A 17,202-nucleotide genomic window follows, 5' to 3' on the forward strand; every position below is an offset into this window, starting at 1 on the left:
CGTAGGAAAGTCCCTGGCAAAGCCATGCTCCTAGCGAGAATTAGGAGGACTAAAAATAACACTTCATGGCTTCGGCTGTAGCTCCGTGGTGGTTTCACCCCTTTCCTGGCCTGGAGTAGCTCCAAGGGCAAGGTTATTTTTAAATGGTAATAAGTGGACCTCTCAGCCACGAAATGTTGGTTGGTGCTGCACCTCGGCAGCCCTGGCTCACTGAAATCCCGCGCCAGCCCTGAGGGATGCGGTGACTAGGACGCTGTCCGGCACTGTCGCGCCTTGGCTGGCTGATGAACCCCTTACAGCAGGTGTCAGTGCAAAACAGTGAGTGGCCTTTGCTCGTGCCACGGGTGGTGAGCTGCCCAGACCTGGTAACAAACGGTGTGTTGACCGGCGGGGCTCATCCCTGCATGGCACCAAACGCCGTTCCTGTCCGCTGACCTTGTCTGGAGCGAAGGCTACTGCGTGGGCCATCAGCGGCCCTTGGGGCAGGAGCAGTAGAAAAGATACAGCCTTTGACCTGGTCTATAGTGGCCTGCTGAAGGGACTCCTCCAGGCGCTTTTCCTACAGGCAGCCACTGGCACGGCCTCCCCTCCTCCAAAGCACCAGCATCCAAAGCAGCGAGGTAGGAAATCCCCAAGTGGCAAGGGCTGCTTTTAGGGCAGGTCATGCCCACGAGTAGGGTTGCCAACTTTAAACCCTGACAACCAAACACCGCAGCCCCACCCCTGCCCCGCCTGGTCCATCCTGTCTCCCCGCCCCGCCTTGGTCACTGGCTCTCCGTTCCTGCTCCCCCCATCACCTGGGCCTCACCTGCCGCCTGCAGAGCCAGGCTGGGGGGGCGCTGATGCAGCGTCTGCCCACCTGCCCAATTGGGGCACAGCAGGGGGTCAGTCCCCGGAGTGAGGTGCTGGGGTGGGGGAAATTGGGGCACAGCGGGGTGTGTGTGTGGGGGGGGTAGGGTTTCCCCAGAGTGAGGGGCCAGAATGGGGAACTCGGGGTACAGTGGGGCAGGATGGGTGTCCGTCCCTGGAGCGAGGGGCCGGGGAAATCAGGGCTCAGCGCCGGGTGGGGGCAGACAGGCTACAGTGTCCGCCTGGGTGAGAAAAGCAGCAGCTGCTGCTAGTCCCACCCCCTGGTGGCAGAGGCCCCGCTATGGCGGGTATCTGGACTTTCAGCGTCCAGGGCCCTCTTGGACCAGACGGTCCGGTAAAAAAACCGGACACCAGGCCACCCCCACCCAGGAGCGCCACCTCGGGAGGCTACAGGACAGGGCTGGGCTTGCTCCAGTCAGCCAGCCCCGGGGTAGGCCGAGCTCCACGAAGGGCTTTGGACTGCGCCATCTGCCAGATGCAGGCAGGCCTGCGCCCAGGGGCCTCAAGCAGTGGCCATGTGTTGGCTCATCCCCATAGGCGCTGCATTGGCAGCGGGGGAGGGGGCTGACACACCCACCCCCTCCCCCACCTGGCCCTTTACTGAGAGGGGAGCAATTTCCGGGCAGGAAAGTGGTTTGAGACCAGTGCCACTGCTCTGGCGTTTGCAGCGGTTGTGGCAGCACTGGCTGGTGAAACCCCAGGGTGCAGGGGGAGCGTCCCAGCTGGCGGGGCAGCAGGGCCAAACTGCGTGTCTGTTACCCTAGAAACAACAAGTCTGCACCAGAGGCCTAAGTCAGCTGCTCCCACTGCTGGCCTGTACCTGTACTTCAGGGCACGTACAGAGGCCCCGATGCAGTAGAAGCCCAGGATTCGGGTGGGCCGGGGCACTGATGGGCGCATACAGGGAATTTGCTGTTTCCCAAGCTGTGTATTTTAGCATTCCCCCCCCTTCCCCCCCATGGGTTTTAGCTGTTCCATGCACCATCACTGGAAGCCTGATTCTGCCCTTGCCCCCCCCCCCCCCCACTGGTGCAGAGCAGGAGTGCCCCCCACTGGGGCAATAGTTACACTGATGCAGGTGGGAGGCACCTCAAGCCCTGTGTTTGTGGCAGGCTGACTCTGACCGAGGCTTGGGGCACTGTGCCATGGTGGTGTAGGTGCAAGGAGCTGGCTCCCGCTGTGTCTTGCCTGACCTACAGGAATGAGTTAAGGCCGCAGATCTGCTGCCCACCGTGCAAGCAGGGTGTGGGCGCCCCCGCCCAGGACAGTGCTGCCTGCAGGGGGCACAAAGGGACTGGCACTCATGGGGCGGGGGAACCTTTGGTGGAACAGGCAATAGCCTACCCTGCATAGCGTCAGGCTCAGTGAGCTGCTATCACAGCGCCCACCTCATCAGCACAACCACGTGCCCCCATCCCAGCACACGAGCTGCTAGGCCTTGCCGGGTGTGCTCATGGCTGCCTGGAGCAGGGAAGGCAGGTCACTGGCTCAGTGCTGCAGCACCCGTCCCACAGCCTCTGGAAGCGCACGCAGGGCAGCCTCCAGCTCCGAACCCAGTTTGGGATTAGGGCTCAAAGGCCTGTAACCAAACGTGCCTGGCTGGGGTGTGGGCAGCCGTGTGGGAAAGAACCGCCGCCTGCCAAACGTGCCCGTGCTACACAATGGAACCCTTTGGCAGGAACCCAGCAGGCTAGTCCATGTGTGCTGAAATGTTAACAAAACACTGGGGCAGCATTTCGACTCTTCTGGGCTGAACTAGGTTAGAGTTTGTTAGAAATAAATGTAAAAGTCAAAATACCACCCCCATAATGAAGTGCTCGGAGCCTATAGAAACAGAATGTGGCCATGGGGTGGGGTGCTGAAGTAGGGTTCTGGGTTGATAGTGCCTCAATAGAATTTCACAGAACTGTTGTGGGGCCTTTGTTGGGGCTGATTCAGGACAAAAGAAAACCTCAAAATGTCGGCCTAGGCCCCTGGAATGGCAATTCCACGTGTCTCCCACCTGTAGCAATCACCGTTGACCCTGGCTTGTGAGACTCAAAAGCCCTAGTCATTTTAGCACGCATCACTGCTCTGCTCTGCTTATGCATCACATACTTGTGCATATAATTTTGTCGTTCCCCCCACCAGCAGAGAGTTCCACAGGTTAACTGGAGGCTGTTTCCTCTTTATTGCATTTACTTTTTTTTGAACCATTGACCTGCAATCACAAACTTATTCCCTCACAGTACTTGCATCAGTTACTGTACAGCAGGGGGTTAGCTTTTAAAGGGCTGTAGCTTTGTTTTAAATAAGAATAGCTTATTTGTGAGAACCTTAAAGTTGGCTTAGTTGGAGCTCCTCACTTCCCTAGCGAGTACAGAATGGAGCTGCCCAAAGCCACGTTGATGCAGGGACTTACGCCTGGGCCATGGCTGGAGTGACAACACGGCGCACGTGGAGCACCACACCCTGCCAGGTAGTGCTAGCCTCACGGTACAAAATGGGAGCAGAGGCACAGTGAATCTGGGGCATTACGACTCCTCAGCCCACCTCTCGGTCCCTCTGGCGTTGACCCAACCGCATGCTATCACGGGGTAAAAGTGGGCCGGTACAGGCCAGTACGGTGCACTGGTAAAAACTGGCCACAGGTTCCGGCCTGGAGGCAGCCGATGTTAAAGCGCAGCCGCGGCAAAGGATCCTGTTTTAACACCGTTGCCCCTTCCCTCCACTCCCAGGCCACCGATAAGGGGGGCTCAAAAGCAGCAGCTGCCCTGGGGCTGGTGATTTAAAAGGGCCCGGGGCTCCCAGCTGCTGCTACTGCAGCAGCGGCCGGAGCCACAGGCCCTTTAGATTGCCGCCGGAGCCCTGGGCAGCGTGGGCCCGACAGCGTGGATGGGCTGGCTGGGGACGCTGACCCCCCCCCCCCCCCAGCTCCGTCCCCTTCTGCCCGAGGCCCCACCCCCTTCAGCTGGGCCCAGAGCCGGCCGCCGATACCGATAAGGGTGGAATGTTACTTTCGCCTCTGGGTGAAGGCTCAGGGAGTCGCATCGTCTCTGGTGGGTGCTGTCACCGCCCTACCCGGCCTCTTGCTGTAGAGACTCAGGGCAAGTCAGCACCGCAATCTCTGTCATGGGGCGAATACCAGGAAAGTCAATTGTGAGCTGAGACCCTGAGACAGTGGACCAGGATCAGAGCCACAATGGAAGGCCTTAGTGGGAAGTCAGCTGGCTGGGGCTTGGGTGGGAGGGGTTTCCCTTGTGGCTGCAGACCAGCTGCCATTGCTCAGCAGTAGAATCAGAAGAGCAGCCGCCCCCAGCAAGGTGTGGGTGGGTGGCCCTGGCTCTCTTTACTATAACATGTGCCCAAGCCTCCCCAGAGACCAGAGCACGCTCCCCCAGCCCCTCAGCCATACCGGCCAGCGCTGCTGTGGCGTTCCAGGCGGACAGGTCAAATGGCCCTTGCATGCACTAGCATGCCGGCGGTGTCCCTGCTGATTACTGAGAGGGAGGAAGGCACCAAGAATCGTGCAGCAGCCCCTGGCGGACCGGGATGCTGTTATATTTGTCTGTGTGCCTGGACTCCACCGGTCCCTGCCGAGCCGTAGCTATGGCCTTGGAGCTGAGTTCAGAAGAGCCAAGCGGCAGGGTGGAACTGGAAACGCTGTTGATAAGGGTAAGCGAGCGCCTCTGCTCTACACATATAATCTGCTCTTCTGACCCCATTCTAATCATGGGTCTCTGGCCCCATTCCAACCTGCTCCCTTCCTGCTGCAGAGTAGGCTGGCCCCACCCGGTGTTCTTGGACAGGCGTTTTACACACACACTAAGTCCCAGCTACACTACAGCAAGGAACCAGGACACTGACTGGGGGAGGAGGTGGGGATGGGGGGGTTGGCACATAGCTCAGTATGGTACCTACTTTTCCTTGGAGCAGAGAGGGGAAGCTATTTAACGAGAGCAACACTTCCCCCGGCCCCCCTCCCCGAATATTTCCACTCTGAGAAGTTTAGTTATTTGTAACAGTAACTAAAACGTTGGAGAGAAGGCGGCGTGGGTCCAGTCCCTTTAAGGCAAAGGGCACCCGCTGCAGCAGCTGAGCAGACCACAGACCTCCCAATCCCTGGCCCCAAGCTGAGGGCCCAGCCCTTGCCCAGAGCCGCACTCATGGGTCCTGTGTTTGATGAATTCTCTGGCACAGCACCCTCTGTGCCTGCTGCACGGGGACAGAGTCCTGCGCTTACCCTTGACAGCAGCTCCCCCCTTCCCACCCTTTCAGCTCTGCTCCCTCCAGCGCTCGTGAAGTCTTGCACGCTCTGTTCTGCTTCGACAGCAACTCCTGGAGCAGGAGGGAACAGCTGCTGCTGCTCCAGCAGGGCCAGCTGGATAGATTTCAACCCTCCTCCCCCGTCCCCCCCCCATCCCCAGTGGCTTTGGTTGCAGCTTTTTTTGGCCTCCCCCCATTTTCTGCTCCTGCACCATCTGGAGAGCGGCGTACAGCATGGCCTGCGGGGATCGCAGCCGGGGCACATCGCACACCCTGCTGGCACCTGACAGGCTGCCGCTGACTAGCCAAGGCTGCTGATGCTGGGTTGGGATGGGAAGCAGCACAGGGCTCCCCCGTCCTCAGCCTGAAGCCGGGTCAATTCCACACACAGCTGGGACTGGAGACTGCCACAGCCTAGCTTCACGCCCTGGGGGCCTCCTCCGTGGGCGCCCTGTCGCTGCCAAGAGGGCTGGGATTGGATGGAGTTCTTTGCAACTGGTGGTGGTTTGGGCCCTGCTACCTCGGGGCTGAGGCCTGCTCCCCTCTGGCCCGGTTCCTGCCTGGTTGCAGTCACACACTCTCCTTGGACTGCTTCGCCCGTTGCTTGCGCAGCTTCACAAAGGCCTGTGCCTCCTTGTCCCCTTTCCGGGACTCCAGCAGCTTCAGGAGTGGGTCCCCTGGGGTGAGGCGAGAGAGGCAGGGGTTAGAAAGAAGGGGAGCAGAGACTGGTGCATTCAAGCCCCTCTTCTTCCCCATTCCAGGGGAGCGACCTTCCTAGGAAACCCAGATTCAACCCCCACGGCTGATGCCAAGCGACAGCAAAGCACGTGGCTGAGGGGCTACACCTTCAGCCATAGCAGAGTTCGGGGCTGGGCCAAGAGCTACAGCTGCCCCAAAGTGACACTCTCTGTGCTGTGCTGTGCTCAGGGGCTGGGCCCCTGCACATGCCCCATCTGCAATGGGCCGGGCCCCCACTAGCAGAAAGCAGAGACATGTCTAAGTCCCAGCACCGAGCTGGGTCCATTCCCCAAGGCTCAATATAACGGCACTGGCATAGATCCGAGGCAAACACCCACTGGCGAGCACTCAGAGAGCGCTGCACACCCCTGAGCACCCTGCCGCAGGAGAAGGGCTCGCCACTGGGTTGTCTGATGGCACAGCCGCTAGACGCAGAGAGGTTAAGTCCCTGGCCCAAAGCGGCCCAGCGAGGGAAGCAGCTCCAGGGAGGGGAGAAAGGTGGGGGCAGGGGAGCAGCTGGAAACAAAACCAAGGCTACCAGTGGGTTTGGGGTGCATCAGCGGTAATCGGGTCTGGGACACCTGGGCTGGGTCAGCTGCGTCCTCGTCTCCAGTCAGCCCCGGCACGTCGCAGAGGGGGAAAAAGGCTTCTCCTTCCAGCTCGTTGGCTCCCACCGTGTCGTGGTCTAACACTGTGAGCAGCAGGCAGGCGCCGTGCTGCCGGCATTTCTCGGGAGGGACCAGACTGCAGAGAAGAGAGACAGGCACAGGCCTTCGCAGACACGCCACGGCACAGGCACAGCCCACCCGCCAGGAGCAACAGGCGGAGACTCAGCCGGGTCCAAGCAAGGGGCTCAGACCCTGTGGTGCCCAGATACTGTGGTGATGGGCACCCTGTGACTACTGAAGCAAAATCCGGCTGGCAGTGAAGGGGCCAAACTTGATTGCCCTTCGCATCAGGGCAAAGGAAGCCAAACAGGAGTTATTTATAGCGCTGGTACCCCAGTGCGCTAGGTGCTGTACAAACCCAGAGACATCCCTGCCCCCAAGGGCTTCCAATTGGAGTAGTTATAGCAAGCAGGTAGGGCCTTGCTGCCCAGTCATAGCGTGAGTGACTTGCCTCTGGCTGTAGAACCCGGGGTCCTGTGCTTCACCGGCCAGCCCCTGCTTCTCCACAGGTAGGTTTATAATCAGGAGAGAACAAATGAACCCCATGCTCAGTATCAGCTCTGCTCCAATACTCACAGCACTGGGTATTTCCCATTTGGTTCAATGCGCCCACCCATCCTCACCTCTCTAATTTTCTTGCTGCTTTGGTGTAGCCCCCACCCCCCACCCCGGCCATCTCCCTCTAAGCAGGCAGCCAAGGGCGTGGAGCCGCTCAGGCAGGCAGCCCCAGCATTTCACACTAGCAGATGTTGGCCTGGCCCCACCAAGAGACAGAAAAGCACTGTGTGTACGTTTCATTTCAGCAGCCAGGGAAGGCCCAGCTTTCTGCTCCAGGCTGGGCTCACCCTACCCAGTAGGGCTTTGCGCACACAAGCCTGAGTTTTAGCCCTCCTGAATCGTGACTGCACTAATCACGTCTGGAAAGCATGCAGCTCTCTCTTCCCAGATGGCCCAGTGCAGGATCTGCCTCCCCCGCGAGCAGAGGAGCAAGCAGATCCCGTTGGGAAGGGAAGGTCCAGCCACTGGGTGGAGACAGTGTGTCTGTGGGGGCTCTGTGCTGGGCTGGTGCTCTCTGCCGCCCACCATCACGTAGGGAGCAGGCGATGGGAAGCGCCCAGGGTGGCTGCTCATACGTACAATTCAAAGGCCTCGTCAAACAGCGGGTGGAGCTCGTTCTTCCAGCACTGGGTCGTGCGTGCCACCACCTCGGGGAACTCGTGTCGCGGCTCCAGGGTCAGCTGGACAAAGGGGTCGCTGGAGCCTAGGGGGGCGGCGTTGAGACTGAGAGAGAGCACGAGGCTGCTGCGGGGATCCCCTCGCTCCCAGGGATCAGTGCTGTGCGCGATGCTGGGATTGTTTATTCAGCACTGGCGTGGCAAAGCTATGCAATAGCAGCATTCCGCCCTCCCTCCCCCCCACACAATGGATCTAACCTTCAAGGGTGCTTGGGGGCTACAACAAGGGGGCAGAGTGGGGGGGTTGGCTCTCTGGGGCTTCTGCAGCACAAGAGTTTCTGGTTTGCAGGTCAGTTTCTCCTCCACGAACCCCACTGGGGACACATGTCCCCTTGGTGTCTGGACTCTTCCAATCAATGGGCTAAAGCCGGGCTGGCGCTGGCTGTGGGGGATTATCAGCTAATGGGGTTGCCACTGTGTTCAGGTGAAGCAGCAGTGACCTCTCCTGGACGGCTGCATGAATTACAGTCTGTTCCCTAGAGATCACCCCAGACGATCCAGTCCAGGTTAGAGGGGACATGTCCCTGTGGCTCTGGAGGATGCCACAGGTTGATGCCACCCCCTTGCTGTGTGCGCACCCCACACATTACCTGGAGTGGAGACAAATCGGGATCGGTTCTATGAAGCGAGCAGACACCCTGCTTAATCTGCCAGGCTCTGGGTTAGGCTCATCTCATGGCAGCCGCTCTGGGCATGTGTTGCAGATAACAGGGGATTTCACAGGTCATGACCAAACTAACTTCCCTGGGATATCAGGCTCACAACTCAGCGCTGTGCACAACTGACCGCAAAAGGGCCCCTCTAGGCCATGTGCCAACGGTGTCGTCATTGCGCAGACTCAGCGCTCTCCCATACCCTGGAGCCACTGGCTGCATGCACCAGCTCTGATGCTGCACAGGACCCAAGTGGCACCTTGGTGCTGACTGTTTCCACGGCCCATGGGCTCTCACCGTTTGAGTCCAGCGGGATGAGGTTGACAGCGTTGAGCACTTCAACACGGAGCTTTTGTTCCGAGGGGCGGTAAAGTGCTTTAATGGTCACTGCACCGTACTTCTCAGAGCTGGTCTCCAGCTGGGACGCGAGGAGCAGAACAGAAACAAGAGTTCGCCTGTTACATGAATCACTGGTTCCGCCAAAGGGTGAGCACAGGGGTACAGCACCCAGAGCCGGCATCACCGCAAGAAAGAGATCCTGACACGTCTGTACTGGAGTTAGGTACGTGAAAGGTGGACAGGGGAGCAACTCTCCCCTCACATCTCATCTGCTAAACTCCCAATCACCTGTCCTTCCCCATCACTCTGCCCCCTCCCCCAGGATAGCTAAGTAGCGCTTTCTCCATCCCCAGTGGATCCTGCCATCCTGCACTGTGGGAGCAGAGGACAGGAAGCGGAGGATGGGAAGATCTTGTGATTTGATTAGGAAGGGCTATAGTTGGGTCCTGGATTGTCGACTGTTAACGTATGTCTACATTGCAATAAAACACCCGTGCTGGCCGAAAAAGGAGGAGGGTCCCAGAGCCCGGGCTCCAGCCCAAGCCTGCTGGTCTATGCTGCAGTTTTATAGCCCCACAGCCTGGGCCCCGTGAGCCCGAGTCAGCTGACAAGGGCCAGCCACAGGTGTTTTATTGGAGTGTAACAGTAGAACAACACACAAGTGTCAGGCCCAGTTTACACAAGGAAATACAAACAGAAGGGTCATGTTCTGTAAAGGGACTGTTCAATGCAACAAAATAAGTTTACTCACAGTCACGGGACTGAAGGCTGGTAACTTGCTGCTTTATTTAACTGGATTACAACTGGGGGTGGGGGGAGGATTCCCACTGACTAAAAAGGAAGTGGGTGGGTGGGTGTGATGCATGGCTCCATCCCATAATAACCCTATTATGACCAGTTTCCTACATGTGACTATGGAGGAGTGAAGTGAGGGAACAACCCAATGGGGGTGGGCAGGGTAACGGGCCTTTATTGGGAAGGGCCAGGCCAGGCTCAGCATGCTCTCACCTGCTCTTGGATTCTCCCGCTGAAGTAGCTCTGGATGAGTTTTCTGCTCGTGGCAGAGCGGAGCTTCAGCCCTTCCTCCAAATCCTGAGAGAATGGGGGCGGGGGGTGGGGTGAGTGGAGAAGTGGAGAAACACACCCAGTTAAGCACTCAGGCCAGCAGTTACACTCATGCCAGCAGAGATCAGCGCTCACATCCACGCTCTCAGACCTGAACTCGAACCCAGAAGTCCCTGAGAGGGAGAGCAGCAGCAGCGAGAAGCCACCAGGAGGTTTAGGGTGGGAGGGGATAGAGGGGCATTCTCTTCCCATGACTGTGCCAACATCTGCAGGAGCAGACAGCCCCTGGGAGCCTTAGCAGGCTCATCAGCGCCTGCCCCACCACTGCCACCTTGGGAACATTTCAGTGGAAACATTTTAACATGAGAATGGCCATACTGAGTCAGACCAAAGGTCCATCTAGCTCAGTATCCTGTCTTCCAACAGTGGCCTGTGCCAGGCGCTTCAAAGGGAATGAACAGAACAGACAGTCGAGTGATGCATCTGCGGTCATCCAACCCCACTTCTGGCAGTTGGAGCTTTAGGGACACCCAGAGTGTGGGGTTGCATCCCTGACCATCTTGGCTAATAGCCATCGATGGATTTGCCCTCCATGAACTTATCTAATTCTTTTTTAAACCCCACCACAGCCTTCCCAGCAAGATCCACAGGGTGACTGTGCGTTGTGTGAAGAAGTACTTCCTTTTGTTCGTTTTAAACCTGCTGCCTACTGATATCATAAGGGGACCCCTGGTTCTTGTGTTATGTGAAGGGATAAATAACACTTCCTTGTTGACTTTCTCCCCACCAGTCCTGATGGTATAGACCTCTGTCATATCCCCCCTTAGTCGTCTCTTTTCCAAGCTGAAAAGTCCCAGTCTTATTAATCTCTCCTCATACAGAAGTTGTTCCATCCCCCTCGTCATTTTTGTTGCTCTTCTCTATACTTTTTCCGATTCTAATGCATCTTTTTGCGATGGGGAGACCAGAACTGCACGCAGTATTCAAGGTGTGGGCGGACCATGCATTTATATTGGCATTATGATATTTTCTGTCTTATTATCTCTCTCTTTCCTAATGGTTCCTAACATTTTGTTAGCTTTTTTGACTGCCACTGCACACTGAGATGTTTTTAAGACAACTATCCACGATGACTCCAAGACCTTTCTTGAGTGGTAACAGCTAATTTAGACCCCCAACTTTTTGTATGTATAGTTAGGATTAAGGTGTTTTCCAATGTGCATTACACTGCATTTATCAACAGTGAATTTCATCCACCATTTTTTTGCCCAGTGACCCAGATTTGTGAGGTCCCTTTTTAGCTCTTCACTGTCAGCTTTGGACTTCACTAGCTTGAGTAATTTTGTATCATCTACAAACTTCGCCATCTCACTGGTTATCCCCTTTTCCAGATCATTTAGGAACATGTTGAAAAGCAGTGGTCCCAGGACAGATCCTTGGGGGACTGTGCTATTTACCTCTCTCCACAGTGAAAACTGACCTTTTATTCCTACCTTTTATCAAGTTACTGATCCAGGAGAGGACCTTCCCTCTTATCCCATGACTCCCTACTTCACTTAAGACCCTTTGGTGAGGGACCTTGTCAAAAGCTTTCTGAAAGTCCAAGTACACTATACCCACTGGATCACCTTGTCCACATGTTCGTTGACACCCTCAAAGAATTCTAATAGATTGGTGAGACATGATTTCCCTTCACAAAAGCCATGTTGACTCTTCCCCAATGTATTGCATTTATCTATGCGTGTCTGACAGTTCTGTTCTTTACTGTAGTTTCAACCAATTTGCCTGCTACTGAAGTTAGGCTTACCGGGCTGTAACTGCCACGATCACCTCTGGAGTCTTTTTTAAAAAATCGGCATTACATTAGCTACCCTCCAGTCATCTGGTACAGAGGCTGATTTAAGCGATAGGTTACATACCCCAGATAGTAGTTCTACAATTTCATATTTGAGTTCCTTCAGAACTCTTAGGATAACACCATCCTGCCCTGGTGACTTATTACTGTATAACTGATCAATTTGTTCTTCTATTGACACCTCAGTCTGGGACAGTTCCTCACATGTGTGACCTAAAAGGAATGGCTCAGGTGTGGGGATCTCCCTCACATCCTCTGCAACAATGGCCTTCAGTCCTCCCCACTCCTTTAAAACGTCTCCCTGATGAAGGGGGCGTATTCTGAGCTCTGTCCCTGCAAGGGAAAGGGCTAGCGATTTACTAGGGTGTGCAATAAAAGCTTGGGGCTCCAGTAACTTTGTGCGCATGCAGCCCCCCTCTTGTCGGGACCCCTTGGCTGGGAGATCACTCTGCTAGAGTCAGCTGTGACAGGTGCAACAGCTTCTTACCATGAATGCTGGCGTGTGCAGGGCGTCCGTTGGCAGCCCGCAGCCCTCAGCGTGAAAGCAGAGCTCCAGGTTCTGTGGGAACCAGAGAGGAGTGAACAGTTATTTGCTGTATGGAGACCCCCGAAGCCAGGCCTCTGCCCCATGCTCTGCTGCCAGGTGCTGCCTACCTGCAAGGCGAACTGCAGCTTCCTGTAGTACCTGGAGGAGTTTTGCAGCTGGTTAGCTGCAGCTGTCATTTCATTCAGGGTGTGGTTCCAGAGCAGCTCCAGGAGGCTGTAGTGAGTGGGGAAAAGGCAGAGAAAGGATTGCAGCACACAGCGAGTTCTAACAAGGCCAGTGCAGCACAGCAGATACTGTCAGTCCCTGGGCTGGAAAACCTAGGGCCCTAGTGCCTCAGTGGAGACATGAAGCTGCTGGTCTTAGCTACGATATAAGTGAAGAGCAGCCCGGGCCATGAAAGGAGGAGGGGAAGTGAAACGTGTCAGAGTGCGTATTGGGACATACTTCTATTGCAAGAGGAGCACCGGCTTGTTCCGTAATAGCCCATACACTGCAAACTGGGGTGCAAAATGGCCTCAGCTCATAGACTTTCAGGTCAGAAGGGACCATCATGATCATCTAGTCTGACCTCCTGCGCATTGCAGGCCACAGAACCTCACTCACCCACTCCTGTGGTAGACCCCTAACCTCTGGCTGAGTTACTGAGTCCTCAGATCATGGTTTAAAGACGTCAAGTTGCAGAGAATCCACCATTTACACTAGGTTAAACCTGCAAGTGACCCGCGCCCCATGCCGCAGAGGAAGGTGAAAAAACCCCCAGGGTCTCTGCCAATCTGACCCGGGGGGAAATTCTTTCCCAACCCCAAATATGCTGATCAGTCAGACCCTGAGCATGTGGGCAAGACCCATCAGCCAGACACCTGAGACAGAATCCATTGTAGTAACTCAGAGCCCTCCCCACCTAGGGTCCCATCACCATCCATTAGGGATATTTGCTACTAGCAGTCGCAGATCAGCTACATGCCATTGAAGGCAGTCTCATCATACCATCCCCACCATAAACTTCTCAAGCGCTGTCTTGAAACCAGTTCGGTTTTTGCCCCCACTGCTTCCCGTGGAAGGCTGTTCCTGAATTTCACTCCTCTGATGGTTAGAAACCTTCATCTAATTTTGTGCCTAAACTTGTTGACGGCCAGTTTATATCAATGCTAGCCACGAAGTTATGATGGCTCCCCATAAACGTCACTGAGGTTAGTATGGCAGGTGGGAAGTGAGAGTAAATGGGGAGGTAGCACTCTAGCCCTCGGCTCAGTGCTGAGCTGATGGCCCAGTACAGTGGTGGAAAGCACGATGGTGCTGGGGATGGCGTCGTGGGGGTATAGACTTAAAATGAAGGCCCTGAGCACTGTGGTGATCAAAGATCCCATCGTATTCTTCACAAGTGCCGGGATGTTTCCTGTGTGGTAAGCTGGCTGGGACATTGTAGTTAGTATGTTCTCTTTGCCTGAAATCCCCCTGAAAAAGCCTGTTGTGTGTAGTGATTCTGGGCTAGAAAGGCTGCCGCATTCCACCCCAGGTGTGGTTGCATTTCGGCAGTGGGTGAAGGATCTCCATATATGTGGTCTGCAGCGTGCTTTGGGATCTTTAGGGATAGAAGGTTCTATATCAGGTAGCACAGTTCCTGGAGGAGAGAGAAATGATAGTAGCGGAGAAAGCATCCTACAGGGGGCTGCTGTGTGCAATTTGTCACAACCGCAGTGAACCCATTGGTCCGGTCCGTAGCAATAGACTCTAGGCTAATGGTGCGGATCGAACACACCCCACTTGCCCTCATCCAGCCCACGGCTGACACTTGTGGTCCCAACACCGCAGCTCACCATTTAAAGTTCTCCTGGACCAGATGCTCGTTCATGTACTGCAGCTCCGACTCCAGGAACTTCATTAGGGGAATGATGGACTGTGGAGAGGAGAATCAGGAAACTCAACGGGAAAGGGGTTTCTCAGGCCCTGCCTCCATCTGAAACTTCTCTGCCAAGCAGCTCCCAAACACGTTGGGCCCCTCTGCCATTTCCCAGCCTGAGAGCTCAGCTGTGCCAGCCAGCACCTGCCTCCTACTCTGTTGTGCCCACCTGACCCTGCAGTGGAGCTGGGGCTGCTCCAGGGAGGCTTGGAGTTGCATGTGTGGCTCCTTGTTTTAGAGAGAGCTTGTGCGCCTTTGGGCTGGGTCTGCCAGGAAGCAGCAGACATTGACGGGGTGTGGTACCGCCCCCAGCCCCGTGCCTGGATTCTCTCTGTGCTACCTAGAGCGGATAGCTGGATCGGTGACAGTCAGAAACCTACCTGGCTTCCCCCCCCACACACACACGCCTAACCCATCAGTCACAGCACCAACCCCCACGATCCCATCCCATTGAACTCCTGGCCTGCCCAGCTTGGCTCCCAAAGCTGCATTTTGACTGCTCCATCTGGCTTCCAGTCAATGCAAGGGGTGTGTGTGCACACGTGTGTGTTTATGTGTGCACGCACCCCTATGATCTCTCAAAGACATGGGGTGGGTAACACGGCTGGCACAGCCTGAGTGGGGAGGAGATGGAGAGTTACAGCCAGGAGCCAGCAGGGGGTGCTGTGAGTACAGCAGAGAAGGGCCCTGATGAGCCTTTTGCATTTGGTATGTGATGAAAGGCCCGGACAGACCCTAGACCTACAGACAGGCCAGTTCCTGGTACTGCCTGTGCCAGGGAGTCTAGCAAGGAGCCTACCAAATTGCCGGTACGGTTCGGGGCCATGCAGCAAGCAGCGTGTGCCTCTCCCTTCCTGCAGGAGACAGGCTGGCCCAGAGCAGGAAGGGGTGAGGCACCGTAGGGCATTCAAACCACTAGCAGCAGTTCCCAACTAGGGTGCAGCTTTGCCGGGGTGGACTCCTCCCTGTAAACCGCCCATGACAATTATTATTGCAGGTTTTTATGGCGCCCCTCGGCGTAGCAGCTGGTCACTGACGTGGACTCGTAAGCAGAGAGTCAACCCACCCACCCCCGCACTGAGGCAGGACTGGGTATTCCTAGGCCATCCCTGATGGCGCATGGCACACCGCTGGGCCTCAGGGACATGCAGGGCACTGGTCAGAGCCATGCTGACCCCGGGCAGCACATATCAGGAGTTGGCACCTACATCTTCTGGATCCTGAGAGTCACTGCAGGCCGCCAGATTCTGGATGTGCCTGGAGATCCCGGCATCCAGCTGCCAAAGAAACACACACTTAGAACTCTGGGTTTGCCCCCCACCACCATGCCTGAGGTTTCTGATGGAGAACCTGCCATGCCAGCTCCTTAGAGCTCAACCCCTTTGTCACACAGCCCCATCTGCCTCTGGCACCGGAGTCCCTGATCTCCCTCATGAACGAGGCAGCCCACCCAGCTGTGCCCTGCTGCCTCCAACATGTCACTGGGTTGGGTCTGGCAGGGCCTGATCCCAAGGATCTTGTCTTCATCCAGCCCTGGCTCCCTCTGACTGGTTCAGGACACACAGTCCCAGGGAGAGAGCTGGCGGGACTTAGCTCCATACTATTGGCATCTCTATCCACCAGACCCAACGGCCAATGGAGCCCCTGGGTATCTTTCCATTGGCTTCAATAGGCTTTGGATCGGACCCTATTTGACTGAGTCTTCACCCTTAGCCCAGGCTGGGGAAGAAAGGCAAGGCTGGGGGGTTACTTTTTTTGCCAGGTTCTGCACCACGTCTCTGATCTCGTGGTCGAGGCAGGTGATGGTGCCCTGCAGCTGGTTGTGCAGGGTGTGCTGGAACTGCTCCGGCTCAATGATGTCCTTCATTCGCTGCTCCAGGTGCCCCCACTCCAGCTGCTTCGGCAGCTTCAAGATCAGCAGCCGCAGCTGCTTCACGTTGTTCACCACGATGCAGAGCTGGGGCGGGAGGGAAGAGAAAAAGACCCACGTCGGCGGACACGCACTACCCTCGCTGCTCGCAGCCCGCTCCCCCTGTTCCATTCCCATCTTCACCCCCACACCAGGCCTGGCCCCCTCATTCGCACAGCCACATCAGATCCACAGGGCAGCAGCACCCATAGGCCCATTGAGAAAGGCACCCTGCACCCAGTGGCTGTATCTATGCACTCAGCGGGACATCAATGAACAGCCTGGTACAAACAGCTGCGGAGACACAAGCCGTGTCCAGCAGCACAGACAACTGGGGAAAGTGAGGCAGAGAACGATTAGGCTCCTGCCCAAGCCAATGGCAAATCCAGACCCCAGATATCTGACTTCCAGACCTGTACTTTAAGAACACACTGATGAATTGTCTGAGCTAATCAGAGGGAAAGGATGGCACCCAGTTCCCATGCACGACCATAGCTGGGCATTTATTTCCTTGCATTCTGATTGGACAAGGCTGTAACTAAATGTGCTGCAGGCAAGCTCTGTTCCATCCCCTCCTCTGGGGAGGTAACAATGGTCTGATCCCAGCCACGACCTCACAAATTGGCCCCAGCTGGCAGTGGCTATGAGACACCGAGTGCAATCATAGACACGCTGGGAAAATGCATGCTGAAGGTTGGGCCAGCGTAGGAGACACTGTAGGTAGGTGAAAGCTGGTGTGTGGGATTATGTTCCCCATGGATCCTGGGAGCAGGGCAGCGAACGCAGGAGCCATCCAGCTCTCTCAGGTACTTATCTGACCCCTGTTACTGTGGTATCTGAGCCCCTCACAATCTTTAATGCATGTATCCTCATAGCACCTCTGTGAGGCAGAGCAGTGCTTTATCCCATGGTACAGATGGGGAACTGAGGCACAGAAAGGCTAAGTGACTTGCCCAAGGTCACCAAGTAAATCCATGGTAGAGCAGGGGATTGAAGCCAGGTCTCCTGAGTCCCAGGCTAGCACTAACCACTGAGCAATCCTTCCTCCCTGGCTCCCCCACCAAGAGATCAATGAGAGTTTCCATCCCAAAATGTCCCAGGACTTGCACAGAATCCCCCAGTTCAAATTCACTCCCTTCAGAATGCACCCCCCAACAGGACTATAGGGAACAAAGGCT

At 56.1% G+C, this 17,202-nt stretch overlaps 1 protein-coding gene across 5 annotated transcripts in view; it reads right to left on the bottom strand.

The window, feature by feature from the left end:
* Positions 1-5,289: 5,289 nt before the first annotated feature.
* Positions 5,290-17,202, bottom strand: part of UNC13D (unc-13 homolog D) — a 54,506-nt gene continuing 42,593 nt past the window's right edge. For all 5 annotated transcript variants that reach the window (XM_074970529.1, XM_074970527.1, XM_074970528.1 and 2 more), the window contains 10 exons: positions 15,866-16,072; positions 15,324-15,392; positions 14,033-14,112; positions 12,323-12,428; positions 12,156-12,227; positions 9,757-9,840; positions 8,707-8,827; positions 7,659-7,782; positions 6,392-6,597; positions 5,290-5,792 (listed from right to left, as the gene is read on the bottom strand). In XM_074970529.1, coding sequence (XP_074826630.1) covers positions 5,686-5,792; positions 6,392-6,597; positions 7,659-7,782; positions 8,707-8,827; positions 9,757-9,840; positions 12,156-12,227; positions 12,323-12,428; positions 14,033-14,112; positions 15,324-15,392; positions 15,866-16,072 — 1,176 coding nt within the window. In that variant the 3' untranslated portion in view covers positions 5,290-5,685. The remainder of the gene's footprint in view (positions 5,793-6,391; positions 6,598-7,658; positions 7,783-8,706; positions 8,828-9,756; positions 9,841-12,155; positions 12,228-12,322; positions 12,429-14,032; positions 14,113-15,323; positions 15,393-15,865; positions 16,073-17,202) is intronic.

Source organism: Natator depressus, chromosome 14 (assembly GCF_965152275.1).
Source record: "Natator depressus isolate rNatDep1 chromosome 14, rNatDep2.hap1, whole genome shotgun sequence".
NCBI classification, from domain to species: Eukaryota; Metazoa; Chordata; order Testudines; family Cheloniidae; genus Natator; species Natator depressus.